Consider the following 24,045-nt stretch of genomic DNA (forward strand, 5'->3'; position numbering starts at 1 on the left):
TATGGAAGGACCGGATATTCTCTAAGCGATCCGAATATGCAGTAGGCTGAGTGTACTCTTCCACAAATTGATCTTCTCATGGTGCATTCAAATCCAGGTGTATCATTCAGTTATTCATCTAAAAAAACGACGACGTTTTGAAAAGTTGTGGCGGTCGGGAGGAATTTCTGCATTGCATCTCTGTTTTGAAACACATCGCGCAGTGCAGTATAATGATGCTTTGATAATTAGGCAGGCACCGTCGACAAGGTCACAGAATATCACGTCTTTTTTTCAACGACAGCCTCATTAACTCTCGGCATAGTCTCCTTGCTCATTCACTACAGCGCCATTCACAGCATACTGCAATTTAAATCGTATCCGAAGAGGTTCCTAGAAGACCATGGGTGAGGATGGTGCTTGTAAACAAATCAATGCACACCTGTCGATTACCTTGTTTGGATTCACAATTTGCATTCCTTGCGTAACCTGTCCTTGATTTAATGGGGGTAGAACCGTACCCGAAGCAGGCTCCATGTTCAATGTCATCGACTATAAACGAATACCAACGTCAGAATTAAGGATATGTACACACTTATGTTTATAACTACCTTTGGAGCCGCCACCTGGAATACAAGGTTCGTAAAGGGAACGGGCGTGACATTGATAAACACTGCCTGAGCCGCCCATGCGTTCCCCTTCCATGACAAGCGATACTTGACTTGCAGACCATTCTTATCGAAAATCATGACTGGTCAAGACAAAAGTCATGAAAACTTTTAGTTTTGAAAAAGGGCTTATCACAAGATCTTCAGGTGCATACCTTCCTTCTTTTGCTGCACATTTGACACCCCAGTAGCTCCCCCAGACGGTGTGCCTGGAGCACTCAAAGGTGGTGGTGTTGCAGGGGCCGAACCCGCTGAAAAATTCATAGCATGTTAAGCAAAGAGTATAATGTAAATGCATCCTGCACTTGCAATCCTACCTTGCGATATTCCCGCAAGTTTGCCAAACAAATCCACACCACCAAAAGGATCGACTTTGGACTGGAACGGTGGGGTGCCTGGCACAGAAGACGGTGCAGCTGCCCATCCCAAATCTTTTGCACAATATCAGAAGTCAGTGATGGACTAGGAATGACACGAAGGCAAGACGTGTCCTTACTCGACGGTACTGCAGGACGTGCCTGCGGTGTTCCAGCATTTTGTGGGGTATTACCTATCAATGATAACCGTCGATATAAGTATGCATGTATTCCATTTGACTCATGTTTCCAAATTTCAATCGAACCTGACGAGTAACCGCCAAAGGAAGCCAGAGTCTGGCCTCCCGCAATCGGTGGCGCTTGACCCTGCGGTCGGATCGGTTGTCCAACCAACGCTGGGCTCCTCGCTCCCGAGCCCGGTGTGCCAAGTGGCTGCAATGAAGGGAAGCCCGGTCCTGATGAGCCGTCAATGAGTGACGGGCCAAAATTGGGGGGAACACTAGATGATGATGATGGTACAGCAGGGGTGGCCTAGAACAAGATTACAACAGAGTCACACAAAAGTTGAGAGACTGGCCTGTTGCTTACCGTAAAGTTGAGGGAACTGAGATCATCGAGAAGACCTAGTACGCTGGTTAGTGATCGCTCCTCTAGTATGTGCAGCGTAAGACATTTAACTAACCGCCAAGTCCACCAGCTTGTTGATGTTGTTGCTGTGGCTCCTGCTTTTGCGGTGAGCCGGTCGGTGGCGATGCAATGGGTGGAGTTGCTGGTCCAGGAGCCCCCCAGTCGTCTAAATCAATGAGACTCACAGGGCCGGGTTTGACTTGGTTCGTGTCTTTCCTTGACGGGGACACAGCGCTGTACACGGCATTGCGGCGATTTGTCAGGAGTTTTGCTACAACGTTATTGGTTCACAACTTGGTTCACCTCTTTTGAACAGCTCCCTCAATGGGGTTTCCGGCTTTGAAATCGGCATGTTTGTTAATGACCATATTTATCAGGTCATTGAGCTCCAAGAGGCGTCCTGTGCATAGAGCCAAATGTAAATATTTGTTGCATGGCTATCAGAAATCAGACCTGGTTGGGACCTTACCCATCTTTTCATCCTCCTCCCCGCCTGAAATCAGTTTCTGTATCCTGGATTGGGCCGATTTGGCGCTCCCTAGCAATTCCTGCAGAATGCCTCATTGTCAATGGTCATCCCGGCATCAAAGATATTCATTCTATCAACCTCAACAGTTGAATCGGGCCTCCATCGATCCTCGGGTGATTTTTGGATCAAAATATCGTTCAGTAGTATCGCTCTCTGCTCGATTCGGTTCAATTCTTCTTCCACTTGTTTTTTATAGTTGGGAACACGCTCTGTATCCTATCTCTTTCGTCAATTTCGCTTCATCCACACAAATAGAAATGGCTTTTTCAAACACGTACATATCCCGACATGATCTTCATTAGATCATTAGCTTGTTCTAATGCCGCCGGTGTTCCTTGTCGAAGAAGTTCTTGCAGTTTCTACAAGATCCAACATTAAAACGCATGATTCACAGTTAAAAATCCAAAGATTCGAATACTTACTGCTCCTTGTGCGATCTTGTCCTCCTGCTCCAGCTCTTCCTCAGTTTTAAAGGTCTAGTGTATTCACCAGAATCGTCATTCGTTGTGCAGCGTACAAGCTTTTAAAGCCAATGCTTACATGAGAAGGGTTCAGCACGGCTTCTGCATCCTTTGAAAGAGGTGGAAACCGATATCCTAGACAAGATGCAGTTCAATGATTGCGCAGTGATAACGGCCAGCAAGCAGGTGTGATATTATACCTTTGTACGATAACAGCCGATACATATCATTAATATGCTTGAAATCGTCCTTGTAGCGAGATGTGACACACAGTGTCGCGTTCCATTGTTGAATAAGCTCAAGAATGCGATGTTGGACCATATTGACGTTCTGTCGGTAATTCCCATCAGTTTTTTATTGCAAGCGATTGAAAAGAATGGCTGATAGACACAAACCGCGGGACGCTCCGGAAATCGTCGTACTAACTCATTTAGGAATTCCTTGGTGGATATGATGAGATGGAAGGGATAACCACAATTCTTGACGCAGTAATCTAGCAACTGAAGCACATCAATCAGTACACTACCCGGCATTCATTCTTGGATTTCAAAGCCCTAATACCATAAGCGCGTGTAATGCTGACTGGTTATTTCGACTGTTTACATTGCGGACAATTGCAAGAGCAGCTTCTCGAGGCCTGTCCCACCATTAAGCTATGGTCAGTCAAATTCCGGAAATATCCTCCAGGCGTCATCAAACGTACAAGCTTCTTCCTTTTTGATTGATAAGATCGCATATCTCGAGCATGAGTGCGACATTTGGTTCAGCGTATTCAGTGTCGCATGCTTGGTCTGCATTTTGTATCAGGTCAAGTGCATCCAAACGAATTCACACTCGGTCTCTCATAGAACGCACCGACAAGTTGGTCCATAGACATAAAGGATGTCATATTGGGGACTAATATGGAATGCCGTATAACAAGTTCTGCAAATCCTCTCTGTGGAAGGTCTCCTGTGCATTCCACCAAGAATCCAGCGTGAGCCATGGTCCATCGTAAAACAAACTTCAGCTCTATAGAGCTCGCTCCTTTAGACTCTTTATGTAATGCATTACCACAAATGTGCAGTCGCCAACCCAGTCAAAGGCTGTTTACACGCTGAGTTCAGCACAATCGTTGCTTGATGAGTGTTTGCAAAAACAGCCAGCGAGTGCTTACGTGCACCGCCCCCAATGTGTCACTATGTCCCGGCATTCTGGCTCCAATATGGCGCGTGTGGGTCAAGTAAGCCATGAGATTCTCACGCTGGTCCCCAGGTTTTGCCTGACCGCGATCAAGACTATGGCTACCGATGAGATTACCTCGCTGAAAGCGCTCGTGTCAGACGCTCTGGCCAAGCGAGGCGTATTGGGCAAGATCAAGGTATGTAGAAGGGGGAATACATGCTGGTACTTTGAGTATATGAGTAACAAACAGCATGGTGGCTCTCCTATTCCCTGCGTCGGCAAATAGGCCCAACTACGATCCTCTGTTTTCAGTGTACTTCAGAATGAAGCCAAGCCTTTACCTCTTGAAAATGGCAAAGTTCAAGCCTTGCATGCGTCACCGGATGGTATGTGCATGGACTCGGCGATCTTGCTGGCTTTGGTTTCTCATCAGTTGTGCCGATCACCCATTCGATAGGCCGAATAGCTCTTGCTTTAGTGCGCGACTTTCTCAAACATCTCGATCTTGAGTATACTCTTGCAGTGTTTGACCCTGAAGCCAGCATGGTGAGCGCTGCATCTCCACATCTGTAGAGTCAATGTTTACGATGGTGCAAAGCCCTCATATGCTAAGCCTATCTATTATCAGACAGATCTGGTTCTGAACGACGTTGAAGTACACTCTGCCCTCAACCTTCCTGAGAAGGAGGACAAAGACAAGCCACTACTCTTACACTTGTTGGACAATCGCGGGTCACAACAATTGCGACCCATCAAGGTAAACCTCCATTTTTTTGTTGAGGAAATATTGTAACTAAGTTGGTGTTTGCAGTCAGTACCAGTACCACAATCAAAATCGAGTGCGTAGATTCACATAGCAGCTTGTTATACTCGAATGCTTGTTGCTAAAGATACGTTTGCTTAGCATCTTCATGGCCACCACCCTCTCCTATTCCCATCTCACCTGTTGCCACACCGTCTGGCCCACCACCTACCACCCGACTACCACCTCCGCCACCCCCAACGCTCCCAGCTGCGCCAGCATCGCAATTCCCTCTGCTGGGCTCTAAATCAACGCCAGGTAAGTCATTTCCGCGCATTCTTCCAACTTGTGTTGCTAAGGACGTGGTAAAGCATCCACAGATGACGATGAGGAGAGTGGAGAGGATGATATGCTGGAAAAGATGGATGCCATTTTGGGATCATTTGAAGAAGAGGATGAAAGTCTGCTTGGGACACAAAGAAATCGACATGCCGTTGATCAACCAAAGCAAGCAGCTGACAAGAATGTGACACCTGAAGAGGAAGAGTGCGTAGTTATTGAGAATGATGGTACACGGCTTGTGCAATGCTCATTTACTCTGCTTGCAAATAGAATTGAAGAAATGATCGACGCCGCACACTCTGATCAAGAGGCAAGTTACATGAACCTCAATCGACCTGGACAGGTAAAGCAAAAAAAAGAAAACAATACAGACTACCCTGTAATTTGAGAGCAACTTTTTTTATTCCGTTTTTCCCTTTGTCAAAGCTGTCGGACACTGAATTCATAACGAGCGATCGCACCGTCAGCCCGGCTCTCAGTGCGGCGGCGTATGATCACGAGGAGGATGTTGAGATTGACCTGAAAGAAATATGAGCAGACACTAGAACAATTGTGCACCCAGGTGTGCACCCTTGTGCGCGAGTTGGAGTGGCCGTGCAGAAGGAAACCATGAAAGCGCAAGCGTGCAATGCAGAGAGAGACGCGCTCGTACGTAAGCAAGCAATAAGCGCGTCATGAGAAATAGACAAGGAATAAAAATTAACTTTTTGCTGAGTGAGAAACTGCGTATTTACCAAAGCGGGGAATATGCAGAAATAAACAGACAAAATCATTTCAAGGAGTTTACGGTATGCCATGCAAACTTGAAGTGTGCCGTTGGGCTGGGTCCACGACATGTGAGCAAAAAAAAAAAAACATTTTGCATAAAGATGATTTTTTAATATTTCTCACTTGACATGAGGGCGATATGGGATATTTTCCCCAAGTTTTTATTTGGAATAAATTACCTTGCGTTCCGTATCTTGGTAACAAATTTTAGTGGGGGGGGAGTTGTTACTGAAAAGGGCAAGTTGCTATTTGGATGTAGCTTATGGAAAACTAGTGAAAATCATTTGTTTCGAATCCCTTTGACCAGAGTTGCCCCATGTTGTACAAGGGTGCGGCTTTGCATGGTGAATTCGAATGCTTGTTTACCAGTATAGGAAGGAAGCACGCGTCCATTTAACCATAACAAGTAAATAGTGCAACCACATGCAAGGCGATAGCTCCTTTTTCTCCGTTGTTTGAGATGGCTGCTTGTTGGGTGGCAAGCGCTTTGTTTCAGAAAGTATCTCTCTCATCTCTCTCTCTGCCTCTCTTTTCTACTTGGTCCATTTTCATTACATTGCTCACCACTCAACCACGTCCATCAGAGTAGATGTTTGTGTTTTAACGTGGGAAAAAAACCAAAATGTGTTTTGTTGTTGGGAAAGAGGGGGGGGGGGGGGCTCTTCAGATGGCGTATTGCTCTCTTTAAAGATCTCTCTCTCTCTCTCTCTCTCTCTCTTACCCAAATAGAAAGAGAGGAATTATCCCTGAATCTTTCTTTTCTCTCTCTCTTTTTCCCTTGAATTAGAAAGAAGGGAATTCTAACAGTTTGGGTTGAGAGCGTCTACTACTTGCAACTCTTTAAGATTTTCTATCCTTTTATAAAACTCTCTCTCCTCTCCCTTTTTCCCCCTTTTCCCTTCTCATCCTTCCTTCCCATACGGACACACACGACCACACTTTTCGAACACACACACGACTTTCTGTTGGACAATCGGGCTTATTTCAAAGGGCAGGTTCACTTGGATATTTCCCCCTCCTCATTTTACGCTCTTTCCCATCTCATATCGCATTTCACACACACACACACACAAACCTCTTGGTCATTATACGCTTTCTTTTTCGCCTCTTTTGTATTTCTGCTACTCAACAACAAACAACGGGGATTCTGCACACGCACACACACGCACATCCGCACACACGCATCATCGGACTTATACACTTTAAATCGCTTCCTTTTGCTACTCTTTTGACGACAAGATTTCCTTGCTGTAATGGCCGCTGTATCTGTTGACCAGAACAGTCTGTACCTTCAGCAGTCATCAACGAGCCCACGGTCATTGCAACGTCCTCACATGCCGCAACAACAACAGCAACAGCAACACCAGCAGCAACACCAGCAACACCCGCAGAGTGCGAGTGTCCCTAGCGGCCATTCCTTGTAAGTCACGTGTATGATCGAGACTCTGATGGTAATGGAGATTTTAAAATGTATGGATGTTTGTAGGCCGTACACGTCTTCCCAAGCGCAGGCGCAGGGACAGACAATGATGGGCTCGCCTACGGTTCCCATGCCAGCCGACTATGCGTCGCGAAAGCTTTGCATTGATACGGCTGTGACAAGAGGGCCGTACGAAGCGGCTGGCCCGTCGACTTCATACTTTTCGCTCCCAGCCATGCCATCGCCGACTCGGCGACGACGCGGCGATCATATGGGATCCTTTGCGGTCAGCGTCGGCCCATTTTTCAAGCCAACGAAGCAAATCTACAACATTTACAGCATTGATCGGACTCGATTGTACACACTGCGGATCAACCCCAAAGTCGATCGCGGCTTCTTTCTCGCGGACAATGACTGGACATGCTACCGTCGAAATTACTTTCAAGTGTCGAGCGCCTTTTCGGCTGCCGATGCCCACGGCCAAGAGGTTGAATTGCCTTGTCTCATGGAGATGGATAACAACCTCTACACGGTGACTGGATTCGCACTTGGCATTTCTGCTCGTGTAGCAAACGGGGAAAAGAAGATTGAACTCGTGCAGCACACACCCAAGCGCGACAAGGGACCGCAACTCATCCCACAGCCAAAGGTTGTGCGTTCGGGTGGAAACCCTCACCAGTACAATGGCATCGGCACAAACCAGCTCGTCGCCACCTTTGAGCGCCTGCAGTTCAAAACAGCAACGGCCAACAATGGCAAGCGCAGAGCCGCTCAACAGTACTACATTTTGATTATTGAGCTCTTTGCTCAGACTGAAAATGGACAACAGTACAAGATTGCCATGACAGAGTCTGCTCCGCTCGTGGTCAGAGGCCGCAGTCCCGGCCACTATGCTGATGGCAACTTGGACGCTCTGCGCATTTTCCCCGTGGACATGCACTTTGGCCGTCGTCCCGAATTTTACGGACCCATGACATCGCCCATGTCGCCGTACGGAATGACGTCACCAATGTACTCGCCTGTGACGCCTGGAGGGCAGATGATGTCTCCTGGAAGTCCGGGGATACCGATTCCATCGCCACATTACCATTCGCACATGCCTGGCGGAGCCAGCATGTCCGCACCCACCGGTCCAGGTGGGCTAGACTTTGTCCAGCGGGGACACGGCGGTGATGGATCTCATTGGAACCGGGCTCGGGCGCATTCTCTGGCAGAGTCCGACTCTTCTTTCACGACAACGGGAACGAACGCGACTGCATCCTCTTACAACTCTATCGATTTTGACGAAATTGATCAGTCCGCCATGGGAACGAGCGCTGCAAGCCACCATCATGTTCCTCCCCCGGTCGATGTCCAATCACCTCCCTCGTTGTCTCCACAGAGTCCACCTTCTTCCTCGGCAACGTCAGTTAGCGGGCCTGGAGCGCCCATTCATGACCTTGTCTCTCCAGACAACCGGTCTCCTCACGCTCCTGATGGTCGGAGAAGCTTCCACCCGTACTCAAACATTCCAAGCTGGGTTGAAGAGGCTGGCCCTCGGACGCCCATCACTCCCACCACCGAGATTAGCAAAATGATGGGTGGATTCCACTTTAATCAGCTTCAACAACACAAGTACAAGGACGATTACAAGGAGGATTTGATGGCTGCGAATCCCCCTGTGCCCCTATACTAGACGCGAGTATAGATGAGATTTGGCAAAAAGGCTCGACTCTACGCATACCAGCAAAAAGGCATCCACATTGCGCAACTGGCACCAGCATCCGCATCTGTATCGTTATGTAAAGTTTAAAATGACTGAAGGACAATCAGTATTGTATATAGTTTCAGGGTTGCGGAGAGTATGTAGAAAACCGGAAACCTTTCTTTTTTGTGAGTTTAGGCGTTGGAAGAGCAATCGCGCGCGCACGGACAAGGATTGTCTTGCAGGCTAGACGAGGCAAATAGCACTGTTGATCAGTTTTGTTGGATTTCTTTCCTGTATTTGCTGAGCAAAATGGGAACTTGTAGCTTGGTATTTTTTAGCTGTCTTGTATAGTTAAGCTAGGATCTGTCAGTGCGACGTTGTGTAGTACGCCGGTGGACTGTGGACTCTAGTTGAGAAGAAAATTTACTTTTGTTTTGTGGACGTTTTGACTGTTTGAATTTTTGTGTGCATCTTTGATACTTCTATTCTGCCCGGTCTCAATTCACACATTTCGAATTGTTCAAAGAGTCATGGACCACACAACTCTTATTGAATATATCGGACACGATGGCCGAGTGGTTAAGGCGTCAGACTCGAAATCTGATGGGCTCTGCCCGCGCAGGTTCAAATCCTGCTCGTGTCGCTCGTAGGAGAGTCGATTTCATTTTTTCTTTGATGTCGCAGTGATCAGCATTCGCATGACGGGGATGATTACCCAGGTAATGGATGGTGATCTGTTTTTATCCACAACGGAAATTAGTTGATTCTATTTAATTTATGAATGTTTGGACCAAAAGTTCTTTCCGACAGATGTTGCAAATGCCATGTGAGTTTTGCAGCTCCTTCAACTGACATGCATCCCTTGATCAGATTTCGGGTGATGTCTATCTTTCCAACCCTCAAGAAGATCCTTGATTCATCCCCGACGAGAGATTGTTGTCGCTGTTACGCGGAATGGATTTGTGAAGGATACTGGGTCAAGTCCTCCCGATAATAAGATGTAAAGAGAGGGGGAGCTAACAGTCATGATGTGCCAAGTTGGCTGTGGGCAGTTGCGAATCATAGTTTTAGCAGATCGTTGGTGGGAGAGTTATCTAGTTGATGCTCATGTAAAATTGGCGACTTTTAACACATCTCATGGGTTGGTGACTCTGTAGCATATGCCATATATTTTCGTGAGTCACTTGTACCTGGGTACAAGGAGTACCGTTCCGTATCGCCAGAAAGGATGAATAACAGTATGTACAGATTTGCTGCTGCAAACAGTGTGTGTGTATGATGAAGGGTTACAGCCAAAAAGATCGTTCAAGAACAAAAAAAAGGGTTTCGCCCCTCCCCTCCCAAAGTTGTGGTTGGATAAATGCGCGTTTCGAACTTCCGTCATCATCGCGTCGTTTTCGTTCGCCACACACACCCGATTCTTACCAGCTGCCGTGTGAACTTTTTCATTACACACTCTTCCTGCCTCAGCCCACGTAACCCGTTGGGAAAGTATTTAAAGACTCATCAAACACTACAAGAGGCCTGTCTTGCACCTGCAGGTAAAAACACTTTAGGAGAAAAGGAAAACTCGCAGATATCGGCATACGTACAGAGGGTCAAGACAGAGACAGAGAGAGGGCAAAAGAAAAAAAAGGGCAGATCATGATCCATCTTTAACTTGGTGGCATATCTGCGGTCAACAGAAAAAAGAAAACCTACCAAATGCTTCATGTCTGGAAGCCGTTCGTGTAAAACTTTTTTGACCGAAGGACTGTTGATATTTGCCCGCCGACTACGCACGTCGTCTGTCGACGTTAACCAATACACCTCTTTGACTGATTTACGATCCAAATACCCTTCATTGCACATTTTCGAATCCCGCGAGAAAACCTGCAGAGGTATTCGCTTTGTAAACACCCTATCACCGCCTTTGCATTTGAACCGATATCCTGCTGTCTGCCGAAACTACGTAACTGCTAGTAGTACTCATTTATCTCGCTCGCCGCGACACTTTGATCGGAGTACGCCTTCCGCACCTTCAACTCAGAGTACGAGGGGCGACATGGCGGATATGAATGCTGCTGCACGTCGGGGATCGAGTGGTGCCCCCGTCGCTGGTTCGGGATTGGTTTCGGATTTGGTATCGCTTGGAGTCGAGGGCAAGATTTCGTCTGCTAGTATAGGGGCCCGGAAAGGTAGCATCAAGGAAAGTGTGGATGATGAGAGCTATCGATGGAAGGAGACGTTGGAAAGTGTGATTGACTCTGTACGTTTATATGGCTGTTGAGTTTTGATGAGAGCAGAGTTGAAGACGTTGACAACAGTCGTATCACACAGGTTGTTTCGATCCGTTTTATTGTCACGCGCAACTTTGATACCTGGCAAGTAGGCTCATATACTGCGGTAAGTCTTTGGTACCGGATACGGATGGTGGCACTTGCCAATAATCGGGAGCTTTATTGGTGATAATGTCACATATCCATTTGATAATATAGACCGGGTTCATTGTGGATGTCGAAAACGGGATTATTTTGACAAACAAGCATGTTGTTACTGGTAATGCAAGGGCTTTTTTGAGATTAGCGAGAAAGAGTCGGGATCTCAAGAGATTTGAATTGCTTTTTTTTTGCAGATGCCCCATTTGTGGGTAAAGTATGCTTTAGGAATTCAGAGGAAGTGGCAGCGTGGCCTGCATGGAGAGATCCTGTGCATGACTTTGGTACGTGAACACACATTCCCATCCGATGGCAGCAGGCGGGAGAAGGCGGGAGACTGAATTGCGTATAACCGATACCAGGATTTTTACGATTCGACAAGTCAAAAGTTAAATTTATGAAGCTGTCGGCCATTCCTTTGGAACCGGATGCGGCTCGTGTTGGTCTGTCCGTTCGTGTGCCCGGTTCCGATGCAGGAGAAAAACTTGCGGTATTGTCGGGAATTATCGCTCGGATTGATAGGCCGGCAGGTATGGTATCACGTATGGTATCATTTTTCTTTTCCAATATACTAATCTGAGACATGCTCCTGGTAGCAAACTACGTGAGTACCAGATCTGACCACAGACGCAATACGGTTATGAGGCATGTCGAGAATCGTTTCTGAGCAAAACTTTCTAATGCAGGGAACCGGCACTTATTGCGATTTTAATACGTGAGTTGGGTAAATGTATTCCAACGTTTTGTCAGATGCTGAACTTTTGTTTATTAGGTTTTACATACAAGCATCTGGTATGCGTTTGCCCACGTCCACACATCCAATAATGTACTTTGGTCAACGTCCTAACGTCCTTCGTCAGCAAACACATCTGGAGGTTCAAGTGGATCTCCTGTAGTCGATATCGATGGACGAGCCGTTGCGTTAAACGCTGGTGCGTTTGTTTAACACATGTGAACTCTTTTGGGCCAGGGCAAATTATTGATGGTCGTCAATGAACGGTCGCTGTTTAGGGGGTTCAACACATGCTGCATCCAGTTTCTTCTTGCCCCTTCATCGTGTGAATAGGGCACTGAATCTACTCCGACAGAACAAGCCTATTCCTCGTGGTACTTTTCAAGTCGAGTTTGTGTAAGTCGCCAAAGCCTTTGTAATGATTCTTTGATGTCCCCAATAACACTCGCTGCACCTTCCCAGCCAAAAGCAGTACGATGAAGCCAGGCGTCTTGGATTGCCAGTAGAATTTGAGACAAAGTTCCGAGAGAAATCACCAGAGCTAGGTGGTTTGCTTGCAGTCAAGAACACCATACCAGGGGGCCCAGCCGATGGCATTTTATACACTGGCGACTTGCTGATCAAGATTGGTGACAAACTTGTGAATCATTTTGTCGAATTGGCAGCGGCGCTCGATGACACATCGGCAGTATGGGACGAGAACGATTATAAACTGCCTGAGGATAAGAGACCGTATCTTACTCTCACAGTTTTCCGCGATAAGCAGTTTATTGAAGTGGATGTTCCCGTTGACTCACTTCATCGTATTACTCCCGACCGATATGTCGAAGTGGGTGGATCTATTGTGCATCCCCTCAGCTATCAACTCGCAAGGTCCTATCTTCATGCAGTAGGCGGCGTATTTGTGGCAGACGCAGGACATATGCTTGGCGTTGCGGGTGTCCCTGCGTATAGCATTATCACATCGGTAGCGCATAAGCGTGTACCAAATATTGAGGCCTTTATCGAGGTTATGAAAGATTTGTCGACTGGCAAGCGCGTTCCGATTCGATACTATTCCCTTGCCAAAAAGAATGTGGAGATTGTCAAAATTGCGGTTGTGGAGAACAAATGGGGAAGATTTAGAATGGCAGTTCGAGATGGTACGCTTTTTTCAAGCTCTGTGATGCCATTAGTTTTGGACAGAGTGTGTAATCGGTTTCTCCTACTGCTGCGAAACAGATCCGGCTGGAATTTGGGCTTATACTGAGCTCCCAACCACAAGCAAGCCCCTGCTCCCCGCACCACGCACAGCATCCTACGTTCACATCAACGCAGCGAAAAACAAGCACAGTAGAATTGCCAATACCGTCATGCCGTCCCTCTGTGTTGTGGAGACGCATTCTCCCTTTGGCATTGACGGCCACAATTCGAAATGGTCGGATGGAGTTGGACTCGTGGTTGACCACAAAATTGGGCTCGTGCTAGTTGATAGGTCCACCGTCCCCACGTCACTAGGTCGGCTATTTGTAACGTTTGCAAACAATCTTGTTGCGCCGGCCAAGATTGTTTGGATGCATCCTATGCATAATATCGTGTTTGTTCGCTACGATAAGTCCTTCCTATCGGCACAAGCAAGTGAGAGGAGGGCCAGTTTGCCCCAACCACCTTTGCCGGTCAAGTCTATTGAAATATCGCCTTTACCGGCAATGACATCTGGCGACGAAATCCACCTCGTTACGATTAATGTGATCACGGTATGCTGTCATTAGTGTCGACTCTTGTGGACAACGTTTACTCAGATAGTTCATTTCAGCACATTCCAAGAGTACAGACCACGCACGTCAAGGCAAAGGGATATTTCATGTTTGGCGATACCTCACCTCCCAAGCCTCGTACAATGAATTGGGATGATGCCATTACGTAAGTTGATATATCATTGAACTATTGAGTCTTTGGTAGACTTTTACTTACCATATAGAGTCCAGGTTGCAAAAACCCATGTGCGAAGAAGCTGGTGTCCTCGTGGATGAGAACGGGCGTGCCAGGGGAGCGTGGCTTGTATCACCAGAAAGTAATAGTTACTTGGGTGTGGGTCTCGAAGATGGCAGTGAAGTTCGTCAGATTCTGGATGCGCTGCAGCAGCGTGAAGCGGCGCGGCGGTTTGATCAGCCGCCGTCCGAAGGCTTACCACTACCTTTATTGCGATGCGTTGATGTAGAGCTTACAGAGACTTACTTTTGGAAGGTAAGCGTATACATCTCTGCATTTTTGCCTTAACTGCGTCTTGCTAATAGTATCCTTCAGGCACGAGAACTTGGACTCTCTGAGAGATGGATTCATCGAATCACAATGGCACGGGCTGAGGAGCTCGGTAGTGACTTGCAGGATACACCGGCAGAGTTGCAACAACTGGCCGAAACCGAAATTGGCGGAGTTGTTGGTGGAGACAAGTATACGGTATATATAATATATATCCATAGGTCCGATGCGATGAAGTTAAACACTAAATGTCTCTTCAGGTTATCACTGTTCGCCGTATCCCTGCTATCAGCGGCCGCGAAGACGATGAAAGCAAGCCAAAGGAAGGAGATTTGATTCTGGCAGCAGACGGACGGCCAGTTACGTCCATGCGCGGAGCGTTGATGGATATTGTGGTACCGACCGCTGGGCAGGCTGTTGAACAGCCTTCTCCAGTCACTCTTACGATTCTACGGGAGGGAGAAGAGAAACAACTGACCGTTCCTCGAATTTTACTCTCCGGAGCTCCTACGGTGGATGTTGTGCAGTGGGGAGGCGCCATTTTCCAGATGCCACATCGGAGCCTTTTTTTCCACGTTAAAAGAATTCCAAAGGGCGTATATATTTCTCTGTTGTATTCAGGATCGCCAGCGCAGAGGGATCATCTATCAGCTTGTTGGTTTGTGGTCGAAGTGGTATGTGCACATTTCCTTTCACTTGATCCACTCCTGCTATTTCTAATGGTCTGCGGACTGTGCTTTTGTACCATCAAGGACGGCAAGAAGATTTACAATCTGGACGACTTTTTAGAGGCGGTGGAAGGCGAAGATTGGCACAGCCGTGTACCTATGGTTGATCCCATCAGTGAGGGCTGGCAACAGGATGCAGTGGCCACTATTGAACGTCAGCAAACTCCAACCGCGTCTGCCCTAACGAAAACAGAAACGCCTACAGGAGACGAGGGGGAGATGTTGATCAAATCTACCGTGACGAGAAGTTTCCGTTTCCGGCTCGTGAGTTTGGAGCAAGTTCATAAGGTGGTGACAATTGATATGGATCTGGCTAGTAAGAATTATTGGCCGACATGGAGATGCGTGGTCAAGGGATGAAAATGTCTCCGCATTAAAGAGGAGTTTTTTTGGAAATATTTTGTGTTGATGAGGACAAATGGAAGGTAGGGCGGATTTTTACCTACCCGCCTTTGAATGAGAATACCTGTACTGGTGTTTGAGGCTTCCGATCGCCAGAGCCTTGTTCATAAATACCTTTGGAACTTGGCGGTCGCTCTTGCATGCTGTTTGGAGCATGTTCACGCGGAGCTCTGCAGTCAGTCAGTCTTTGACAGGGAAAACTGGATGTGATATGTAATCTCTACATGATATCCGAAAATATCCAGTAGACCTGTGTATTGAAGCGTGAGTCAGATACATTGAAATACTTGCATCTTCACCTAACCTTTGCATTGGTTGGCCATTGCGTCACATCCACGCGCGTGCATGACAGAGCACATTCCAGAGCCTTTAGGCGGGATGTGGGGTATTTAAACACCATAATGGGATGTGTCCCTCGCAACATTTCTTGTTCCATCTTTCCCCGCAGGTATTCGTCCAAAAACAAATAGAATAGGAATGGGTATCCAGAACTCGGCAAATCTGAAAGCAGTCATTCGCCCGTCAGTCGAGAAAGCACTCTCTCTAACAATCCCAAAAACCCAGCGGGCGGCAGTTGCATTTACTCATGGTGGAAAACTTGAGATCAAAACCTCTGAACCAGTTCGTGAACCTGGACCTGAAGATGTCTTGGTTCATGTCGTGAAAACTGGAGCTTGTCATACCGATCTTCATGCTTTGGTATTGTAGTGCAATGAATTCCTCCTGTTTTTCTTTTACCTTTGCTAAATTGATGTGCGTAGAGTGGGGACTGGGAGTTGAAGAGTAAGATGCCTTTAATTGCTGGTCATGAGGGTGCAGGTCAGTCAAGTGGAGGCATCATTTAATGCAATCTCCATCCACTTTGCGTGCCCTTTCAACTAATGACGATAAACAATCATTTAGGATATATTGTGAAAGTTGGCGAGCAAGTCACGTATGTTGGACATGTGGATGTAAGACAATGCCAATCTCTCTCATTAATGTTCACAATGCAGGAATTACAAGCCTGGAGATCGTGTTGGTATCAAATGGATCCATGACACATGCGGTATCTGCGAGTTTTGTTTGAGTGCGCGTGAGACTGTTTGTCCGAATCAAGAAACCTCGGGATTTACTGTTGATGGAAGTTTTCAAGAGTATGCCGGTAGGCAAAATCTTCGAATGGACTAGTCTTTAAACGGTTTGAAATGATTCACACTGATCTTTGTTCAGTTGCGAAAGCACGCCATGTTGTTCCCCTACCCGAAGGGTTGAGTTATGAGCAAGCGGCGCCCATACTTTGTGCCGGAGTATGTGCCATCCGAAAATGTTTGTATAATTCTAAAGACTGCTAACAAGTGCCAAAATTTGGGTCCTGTAAAAAACAGCTTACAGTATACAGGGTATGTGACTCGTGCGACCCAGTTACAGTCAGGCATTTATTCTAAAGTTCCTTAATATAGGGTCTAAAAGAGACCGAGGTTAAACCTGGACAGTGGGTGGTCATTTCTGGCGCTGGCGGGGGTCTCGGGCATTTGGCAGTACAATATGCGAAAGCAATGGGAATGAGGGTCGCTGCGATAGATGCCGGCTCCAAACGAGAATTCTGCGAATCCCTTGGCGTCGATGCTTTCTTTGATTTTCAAAGTGAAAAGAATCTCAGTCAAGCTATACTTGATACTACTCATGGAGGGGCGCATGGGGCCTTACTTGCCGTTGCTAACCCAGAACCGTACAAGCAAGTAAGTTCTAGAAATGACGTTTCAATGGTGCTACCCCATCTTCTGCTAAATGGAAATATCCAAATTAGGCCCTTGGGTATCTTCGAACCTGGGGTACACTGGTTACCTTAGGTTTGCCCAAGCGCGGCTCAGAGATCCCTGTAGATATTTTCGATACCGTCATGAGACGATTGACGGTTAGAGGCTCCATTGTTGGTAGTCGTATCGAAGCTATCGAGGCTTTGCAATTCGCTGCTCGAGGTGAAGTTAAGGTGCATCTTGAAGTCCGACCCCTGAGTCAGCTCCAGGAGGTTCTGGAAAGTATGGCAAAAGGGGACATCAAGGGTAGGATTGTGTTGGATACTAGTAAATGAGCAAAGCACTTGTGTGTGCGATTCGCGCAATCAGCTACAGATTGTATGTTTGTAAATTTACTTTTCATTGCAAAAATTGGGAATTACTGAATTCGACATAACGTGTGATTGCAAAAATCTAACAAATACCCACAAACTTTGGAAAAAAGTACATTTACGATGCTCTATGAGGTAGTTGCGGACGTCCAAAGAATTTCTCAAGACAACTTGCTGATCACGAACGATGCCGCCTCTCCCGCCTGCGGGCTGGCACCATAAGAAGCGTGGACTAACCAATTGGAGCCGGTCGACGTGCAGACCGGATCACCAGCATTACAGTAGTCTCTCGTTTTGGCAACCCACTCCTGGGGAAGGCGTGGTGCTCCTGGGCGCGGGCCACCTTGACCTTTGGCGGTTCCAGCCGACGAAGGCAAACTTGGATCGTAAAAAGGGTCGCCGAACATGATGACAGCTGGAATACGGTTAAAGGTGGCTTCACTGATGCTGCTGAAGGCGCGATGCAGAACCATGGCGCCCTGCGAATAACCGGCTAAGACGTATTGTTGCTCAGGGCAAGCTGCCGCTTGAGCAGTGAGGTGATCCATCAAATCTTTGGCACCTATAATGGGGCCGTTTGCGAAATCCCTGTCAGCAGGGTAAACTACATTGTACAACGTTGCTTTGGGGAATTGCCGCATGATTCGCCCGATGGTGGGTTGCATAACTCGACTCCCAGTCTGAGGTTCAGTCGTTCCACGAACGGATATGATTTCGATCGGGCTGCACGCAGTTATTGAGGGATCGTTCTTGCCGTTAGCCAGCGCATCTGACACGGGCGCTCCTATGACGGCGGCAAGGCTCGACATCGCAAGGCCCAAAATCGTAAAGGTCCGGAGAGGCATCACTGGCAACGGCTAAAGTGGGGGATTTCAGCATGGACTCTGGACAGCATATGTCTTTTTGTTACTTACCAATCTTCAAAGAAGCCAAGAGAGCAGTCAAAGCAAAGAACGTGAAAGGCTGAGGAAAAGTAGTCCATCACTGTGTCCTTTTAACCTTTGGCATCAGTCAGCAATGTGAGAGTAACAGCATCCATGATCCATAGAACCAGCCAAAATTATTTTGTCCACATTGAATGATTATGATGGCCTCAACAGTTTGTGACAGAGTGGAAACGGCTCCGTTGCATGTACGTTCATTTGTTGGCTATCTGCTAGTAGCATTAGAAATCATTTAAGCGGATATACAGATGTTTTGCTACACTGCTTTCAATTTGTCTGCCCATGTTGCCAAACACTTGTTTTGCCAACGTAGTAAATGCACGCCATGTCGCGTACGAACATTCCAGTTAGCATGGGGGACGTCCACCACACTAGGACAATTCACTGGTGAGAAGAGCACCCACGACGCACAAAAGGTCAAGTGTAGAAACTCGGGTGAGAGCAATTGCCGGTGAGGTCTGAGAGTGATGATGTTACTGTAATGTTCATTATTCTGCAGACGTGCAAAAGGGGATTCAACCTTCCGGAGATTCAGCAGCGAGCAGAATTATCCAAGACCATTGGCTTACCGTAGGTAGTCTGCCAACCTCGGGCCCTCCAATCGCTTGTATGTGATCTCCCCACAACACCGATCTCATTATATCAATTTCCCAAACATTATTTCATTACAAGCAACTCTCCGAAAGATGGAATTTAAGAATTTTACTTTCAGCATCTTCAGAAGGATTTGGGTCGTCCTCCACTAATCGCGAGCTTTCGGTATCAAGAACCGATTTTCAAGGGGAAGCCTGTCCGGGTAATCAAGAATGGTGTAAGTCCAGAGCGAGGTATTATATGGTCTTTTGACCAGGTTCCGTTAAACGTACAGCGAAATATACCAGGAACAAGGTCGGTAGATCAAATATGGCGAAAGAGAAACTTGAATTGTGAGCGTGGATTGCAAATAGTGGCCAATTGTACTTCGTGCACCGTCAGCTTTGCAATTCAGTGTCGGTAAATATCGAAATACGAGCCATGGGCAGTGTTGTTCGAAATATGGTCCGCATGTTTCTGCTCCGCAGCAGCTTGTGATTGTTCCATAAGCCTCCAGCGTAACCCAGTTCAGTGAACGATACTCAAAGTCGGAATCGAAATGGTTTAACATGACAGATTCGGGAGGCACGGAGCACCAAGCGTCTAGCTAAAATTGAACATCGTGCCGGGGAGATAGCTTATTTTCTCTGTCGAATGATGCTGACAATTCTTGTGGCAACCACAGTTACAGAACAGGCTGCTGCAGGTGTGATTAGTCGTGCTGTTATTATCTAGACGACACTTGCATGTGACAATTACACAACCGAAGAATCGGTTGCAGAGAGTGTGAGATCAAGCACGAAGTAGCCTGTCCAACCTGCTTCACCGGCCTTTTTGGACATGCTTGATTATCGAGAAGAAATGGCAGATTATGCAGCAGAACAGATTGTGAAGAGCGGGATATGTTGCCAGTGAACCAGATTCTGCAGAAAGGTGGCCATTAAGTGACCTGTGTTTGGAAAATGGAGCTGGCTTGGTTAGCATGGCCATCTGAACTGGCAGAGGGTATCTCCTTTATGATAGCATCCATGCAAGCAGCATTATTCCTTGCACCAGGTGTTGATCACTATAGAATGTTCTTCAAACTATGGTATCACAGGGAATTATAGATAATGCACGGATGGATGACCCAAACCTTTGCCAAGCCGCTCTATGATTCAAGGCAGAGCAGCTGTGAGCAGGTCTCCCAGCAGCAAACCAACATCAATGGGCATTGAGGCGGTACTAATCCCAAATGGAACCACGGCATACCTGTAACAGGTTCAAAGTCCTCCACAGATGCCTCTCTTCGAATTAATCGTAAGATCATCTTCGATTAGCAAGAAAAGCATTTGGCAGAAGAGATCAAATGTCCCGTCTCCCTACGCCGTCGGTGAACGTCTGCACCCTCCCATTGCAGTGTTTAGCCTACGGAGGTGCATTGATCGACCTCTGTGCGGATGGAATTTAGTAGCACCTGTGACAAGAAAGTGTCGAAAAGGGTTCATTGCGCAATGATCGAAATTATGTAAAAGACTGGGCGAAAACGTTTTGAAGGCATCCACTGTTCCTGGCTTTTCACGTATCGTTTGCCGTGATTTCAACGCACCTGTTTGTTATTTTCAGGTGGTCCTTTCAGTATTCCGTGGCAAATTGGTGCTTTTGCTCCCCATGTCAACATCGATTGCGCACACGGCCTTCTCGGCTGCCACGCTGTATTAATCCACCGCTCAACATCAGTTTGTATCATAGTTCCTCTCATGGCCAGACGTGCTGCATCATTCCCGTCAGACTCTCAGCAATTGCTTGTCTAGAAACCCTTGATGGCAGCCACGCGGTCTACGGTCGAAGCGACACCCTACCGGCTCTCGAATGTAGCTGCCATTATCCTTCAGGTTGTATTGCAAAAGTACAAGGTTGGTGTCCTTCCAGCTTTCAGCATCGCAGCAATCGCAACCAAGCCAAATTTTTGAATATCATGGCCGACGTACAAAACTATGAGGTATTTAATGATAGGGCCCTCGTTCTTTATTGCGGGTAACATGTCGGATATACAAATCCATGAGCTGTTAATACCCTAACATAATCCCCATCCCCTATCATTGCCTATTTGTGGTTGCAGATGAGCAGACGCACGTTGCCAACCCGTACTGATCAACTATTGCTTCAATCGTCATTTTAAGTTGATCGGTACATATGCGCTGTCTTACGGTGCAACATAGAGCGACTTGTCAATCACCGGGGGTATGGGAGCAATCTCCGTTCCCAGTTCCTGCTCAATACGATAGAGGTTGAACCGATCCTCATACGTAATAAGGTTAATGGCCAATCCCAAGTGCCCAAATCTTCCAGAACGCCCAATTCTATGAAGATATGTCTCCGCATTTTTAGGAAAATCAAAATTGATGACGACATTCACCGCCTGGATATCGATACCTCGCGTAAGAAGATCTAAGAAGATCTGTTAGTCCATTTTGTCGGTCCCCGCCCTGTGCAATCTAAACTCACCAGAGCAAACTAAATGCCTGGTCTTGCCGTTTCGGAAATCATGAAAAACTCTGTTACGATGGGATTGCAACATTTTGGCGTGGATATAAAAGCAAGAGTAGCCGAGCTCGGTAATCTTTTTCGCAAGGAGCTCTACTCGGCTCGTAGAATTACAGAAAATAATGGATTGGTTGATTTGCAGCTGCGGACACAGTAGCGCGGTGAATTTCAGTGCGACGTAGAGCAAGTACCGAGGTTGTATTCACCTTCGAAAAGAGTGTATTGAGGCAGTGAACCTTTTGCCTCTCCTCCACATACGCATAATATTGCGTTACTCCTCGTAAAGTCAGCTCGTCCATCAGATTGATCTCATACGGCTTGGTGAGGTATTTATCCTTGAAGTTTTTGACAATCATAGGGAAGGTAGCAGAAAAAAGGAGGATCTGTCGATCGGCTCTGCAGAACGAGATGAGCTGCTCGATTATCGGTTGAAACTCAGGAGAAAGCAATTTGTCCGCTTCATCCATAATCAGCATCGAGCACTCTCGGAGGTCCGCAACCCCTTTCCCTGCAAGGTCCAAAACCCGTCCGGGGGTTGCTACAAGGATATGGACTGTGTGGAATGTTTTAGAAGACATCTATGTAATAGAGCCTGGACATACACGTACCTGTCTGGCCAAGGCGTAAAATATCATCTTTAAGAGTTGTGCCGCCGGTTGTTACCATGACTTGGATGCCCATATGCTTCCCCAAATTTCTGCATACTTGAGATGTTTGCAACGCCAGTTCCCTCGTAGGAACCAGGATCAGCGCTACAGAATGGCGTAAATTAACTCGTGAGGCGGGCGGTTTGGCAGGCAATGGCTGAAGTAATCATACCTTGGATGTGATTTTTGCTGGGATTGACCTTCTCAAGGGCCGGAATAATAAAAGCGGCGGTTTTACCCGTTCCATTCTTTGCTCGAGCCAATATGTCTCGACCGGCCAGTGCAATAGGTATGGCTTCCTCCTGAATAGGTGATGGTTTCTCAAACCCAGCTTCAAAGATTCCCATCAACAATTCCCGCTTTAAAAAGTAATCCTCAAAGTCATTCCCTTTAGTAGCCGTTACATCCTCTGTCTGCGGCCGATTATCTTTTGCGGGAAGTTTCAAGCTTCTTTTCCAGTCATTGTTGTCATGATTACTATGTAAATATTGCACCCGTTAGCGATCCAAAATTGCTGACAGACGTTCGACCCAGCCTGCGATGACAGCAGCTTCCAATAAGTTTGAACATGCACGGATCGCCTACCTGATGTGAGTATTTTGCAACTGCATTGCAAGGCCGTTCACAGACATGGTGGAGGTGAGTACAGGTTGCCCGGGAAAATGAACGATGTTACGAATGTAGCGTGCGACCACGCTGGGAGATTGCAAAGAACGTGAAGTGAGAGTCAACTACCAGTTGACAGGCGCGTAGAGAGGTCGGAAATGTGCTTGGTCAGGCGGAATCGCTGGATCGAAGACGGAATCACAAAGCGGAGAGGGGAATAAACAAGCAATATGTACAAGTTCGTCACAGCAGGTATGCAGCTGGGAAATTTCGGTTTGTACAAGAGGGTAAGGGAAGAACAGCTTTCTGGTATTTGATCACTGGTGAAAGTGACACTGAGGCTTTGTTGCGCGTGATAGATTGCGACAGATGAAGCGGAGTCAGAGGAATTTGTAGCGTATGGTAAGGTGTGTCTACTGACGTTGTTGGCTCTGCGGCAAGAAGTTCTTGGTTTCCTCCAAATAGGAGATTTGGGTCAGAGGAGAGTATTCTTCTTGGCAAAAGATGGATTGGAAAAAAAAAAACCGTAGGAATAGACTTGAGTGCTTTCACTTGCATGAGGACACAAGAAGCCAACAAAGGGTTGGCGTATCATGTGAGTTAACAGCACGGCCATGGCAACGCTGTTTACGTAATCAACGCCATTCGAGCGCACGATGCACAATGACTGGAGTTGAGCACCACCCATAAAGATTATGTCTTTCACGTCTGGATGGATTTGAAGGGATTGATTTGACTCTAAAATAATTGATGTCCTGTTCGTAGGAGTTATCTGATTGCGTCCAAGTTTCCAACGAGGAACCTGCCAACCACTGGTGGACAAGCAGAAATGGTGCCCAACAAGGCGGCAGTATATAATAAAAATGCGTCCTTCGAGCATATCAATCAATCATTCAGATCCCTGATAGAAATGAGTACTGTTCCTGTCAATGGAAGGATCACCTTTTTCGTTCGACGGCCTCATTTTCTGAGAAAGTCGTCTCCACGTCAGGCATATTCCCAAGTTTGGAAATTTTCAGGTATTGGGGGTGGTGGGATGGGCCTCGGCCATCTTCTCCATACGATGTGCAAGATACTACTAGTTACTGGTTGTTTGCAGGTCATTATGCCTTGCTATCATGTCTCTCAAGTATAGTAATACGCCAGATTTGCGATGTCTCAACCAAATTCTAATTTCCGATGCCGTATCAGCCGGCAGCAAGAAAGATTGCCTGTTCGAACCCGAGTCCTTAACAGATCCAATGTAGCAAGTGGAGAAGGATTAAGCCAGTGCGCACATGTTATTTATCCCCATTTCACCCAGATATGCCTCGACCTAAATATCTTTCTGAACCCTAACCATGACCCTAAGATGCGTTTCTTGGCCTCTTCCTTGTTCCCTAATTCCTATCCACCGCCATTTATACCGCTGCCC

General features: G+C 46.9%; 8 protein-coding genes and 1 non-coding gene across 9 annotated transcripts; 6 read left to right on the top strand and 3 right to left on the bottom strand.

Moving 5' to 3' along the window:
* Nucleotides 1-146: 146 nt before the first annotated feature.
* Nucleotides 147-3,720, bottom strand: SPPG_06967 (uncharacterized protein). Its single transcript, XM_016755155.1, has 21 exons — nt 3,635-3,720; nt 3,437-3,532; nt 3,285-3,372; nt 3,143-3,218; nt 2,977-3,081; nt 2,782-2,911; nt 2,661-2,716; nt 2,543-2,596; nt 2,399-2,479; nt 2,199-2,336; nt 2,061-2,139; nt 1,895-1,991; nt 1,647-1,825; nt 1,553-1,587; nt 1,270-1,495; nt 1,144-1,197; nt 965-1,078; nt 803-898; nt 591-730; nt 433-531; nt 147-372 (listed from the first exon to the last, which is right to left on the bottom strand). The coding sequence occupies exons 2-21, from the start codon at nt 3,468-3,470 to the stop codon at nt 289-291; spliced, it is 1,965 nt and encodes a 654-aa protein (XP_016606018.1). The 5' UTR covers nt 3,471-3,532; nt 3,635-3,720; the 3' UTR covers nt 147-288.
* Nucleotides 3,721-3,761: 41 nt separating this feature from the next.
* Nucleotides 3,762-5,881, top strand: SPPG_06968 (uncharacterized protein; the record flags this gene model as incomplete). Its single annotated transcript, XM_016755156.1, has 9 exons — nt 3,762-3,941; nt 4,032-4,131; nt 4,203-4,291; nt 4,374-4,502; nt 4,557-4,584; nt 4,650-4,805; nt 4,859-5,033; nt 5,100-5,172; nt 5,256-5,881. 9 exons carry the CDS (start codon nt 3,762-3,764, stop codon nt 5,361-5,363), a joined length of 1,038 nt encoding a protein of 345 aa, XP_016606019.1. The 3' UTR covers nt 5,364-5,881.
* A 397-nt stretch (nt 5,882-6,278) lies between these two features.
* On the top strand, nt 6,279-9,145 carry SPPG_06969 (uncharacterized protein). The gene is made up of 2 exons (XM_016755157.1): nt 6,279-7,017; nt 7,084-9,145. The coding sequence occupies exons 1-2, from the start codon at nt 6,851-6,853 to the stop codon at nt 8,690-8,692; spliced, it is 1,776 nt and encodes a 591-aa protein (XP_016606020.1). The 5' UTR covers nt 6,279-6,850; the 3' UTR covers nt 8,693-9,145.
* Nucleotides 9,146-9,265: 120 nt separating this feature from the next.
* On the top strand, nt 9,266-9,347 carry SPPG_10171. The gene has a single exon. It is a non-coding gene; the product is annotated as a tRNA-Ser (tRNA).
* Nucleotides 9,348-9,997: 650 nt separating this feature from the next.
* On the top strand, nt 9,998-15,525 carry SPPG_06970 (uncharacterized protein). The gene is made up of 17 exons (XM_016755158.1): nt 9,998-10,952; nt 11,024-11,089; nt 11,182-11,242; nt 11,319-11,405; nt 11,484-11,651; nt 11,718-11,725; nt 11,808-11,836; nt 11,894-11,913; nt 11,982-12,053; nt 12,133-12,250; nt 12,317-12,996; nt 13,076-13,590; nt 13,650-13,756; nt 13,822-14,080; nt 14,141-14,293; nt 14,356-14,769; nt 14,848-15,525. Exons 1-17 carry the CDS (start codon nt 10,416-10,418, stop codon nt 15,181-15,183), a joined length of 3,630 nt encoding a protein of 1,209 aa, XP_016606021.1. The 5' UTR covers nt 9,998-10,415; the 3' UTR covers nt 15,184-15,525.
* Nucleotides 15,526-15,623: 98 nt separating this feature from the next.
* Nucleotides 15,624-17,400, top strand: SPPG_06971 (uncharacterized protein). The gene is made up of 8 exons (XM_016755159.1): nt 15,624-15,924; nt 15,987-16,044; nt 16,129-16,159; nt 16,221-16,369; nt 16,438-16,514; nt 16,593-16,607; nt 16,668-16,946; nt 17,015-17,400. The coding sequence occupies exons 1-8, from the start codon at nt 15,703-15,705 to the stop codon at nt 17,297-17,299; spliced, it is 1,116 nt and encodes a 371-aa protein (XP_016606022.1). The 5' UTR covers nt 15,624-15,702; the 3' UTR covers nt 17,300-17,400.
* A 96-nt stretch (nt 17,401-17,496) lies between these two features.
* On the bottom strand, nt 17,497-18,180 carry SPPG_06972 (uncharacterized protein; the record flags this gene model as incomplete). Its single annotated transcript, XM_016755160.1, has 1 exon — nt 17,497-18,180. The coding sequence occupies one exon, from the start codon at nt 18,178-18,180 to the stop codon at nt 17,497-17,499; it is 684 nt and encodes a 227-aa protein (XP_016606023.1).
* A 2,616-nt stretch (nt 18,181-20,796) lies between these two features.
* On the bottom strand, nt 20,797-23,192 carry SPPG_06973 (ATP-dependent RNA helicase dhh1). Its single transcript, XM_016755161.1, has 6 exons — nt 22,611-23,192; nt 22,198-22,502; nt 21,987-22,130; nt 21,585-21,931; nt 21,340-21,520; nt 20,797-21,282 (listed from the first exon to the last, which is right to left on the bottom strand). The coding sequence occupies exons 1-6, from the start codon at nt 22,655-22,657 to the stop codon at nt 21,038-21,040; spliced, it is 1,269 nt and encodes a 422-aa protein (XP_016606024.1). The 5' UTR covers nt 22,658-23,192; the 3' UTR covers nt 20,797-21,037.
* Nucleotides 23,193-23,322: 130 nt separating this feature from the next.
* Nucleotides 23,323-23,894, top strand: SPPG_09425 (uncharacterized protein). Its single transcript, XM_016757589.1, has one exon. The coding sequence runs from the start codon at nt 23,461-23,463 to the stop codon at nt 23,764-23,766; it is 306 nt and encodes a 101-aa protein (XP_016606025.1). The 5' UTR covers nt 23,323-23,460; the 3' UTR covers nt 23,767-23,894.
* Nucleotides 23,895-24,045: the final 151 nt, after the last annotated feature.

The sequence above is a fragment of the Spizellomyces punctatus genome (genome assembly GCF_000182565.1).
Source record: "Spizellomyces punctatus DAOM BR117 chromosome Unknown supercont1.13, whole genome shotgun sequence".
Classification (NCBI taxonomy): domain Eukaryota; kingdom Fungi; phylum Chytridiomycota; class Chytridiomycetes; order Spizellomycetales; family Spizellomycetaceae; genus Spizellomyces; species Spizellomyces punctatus.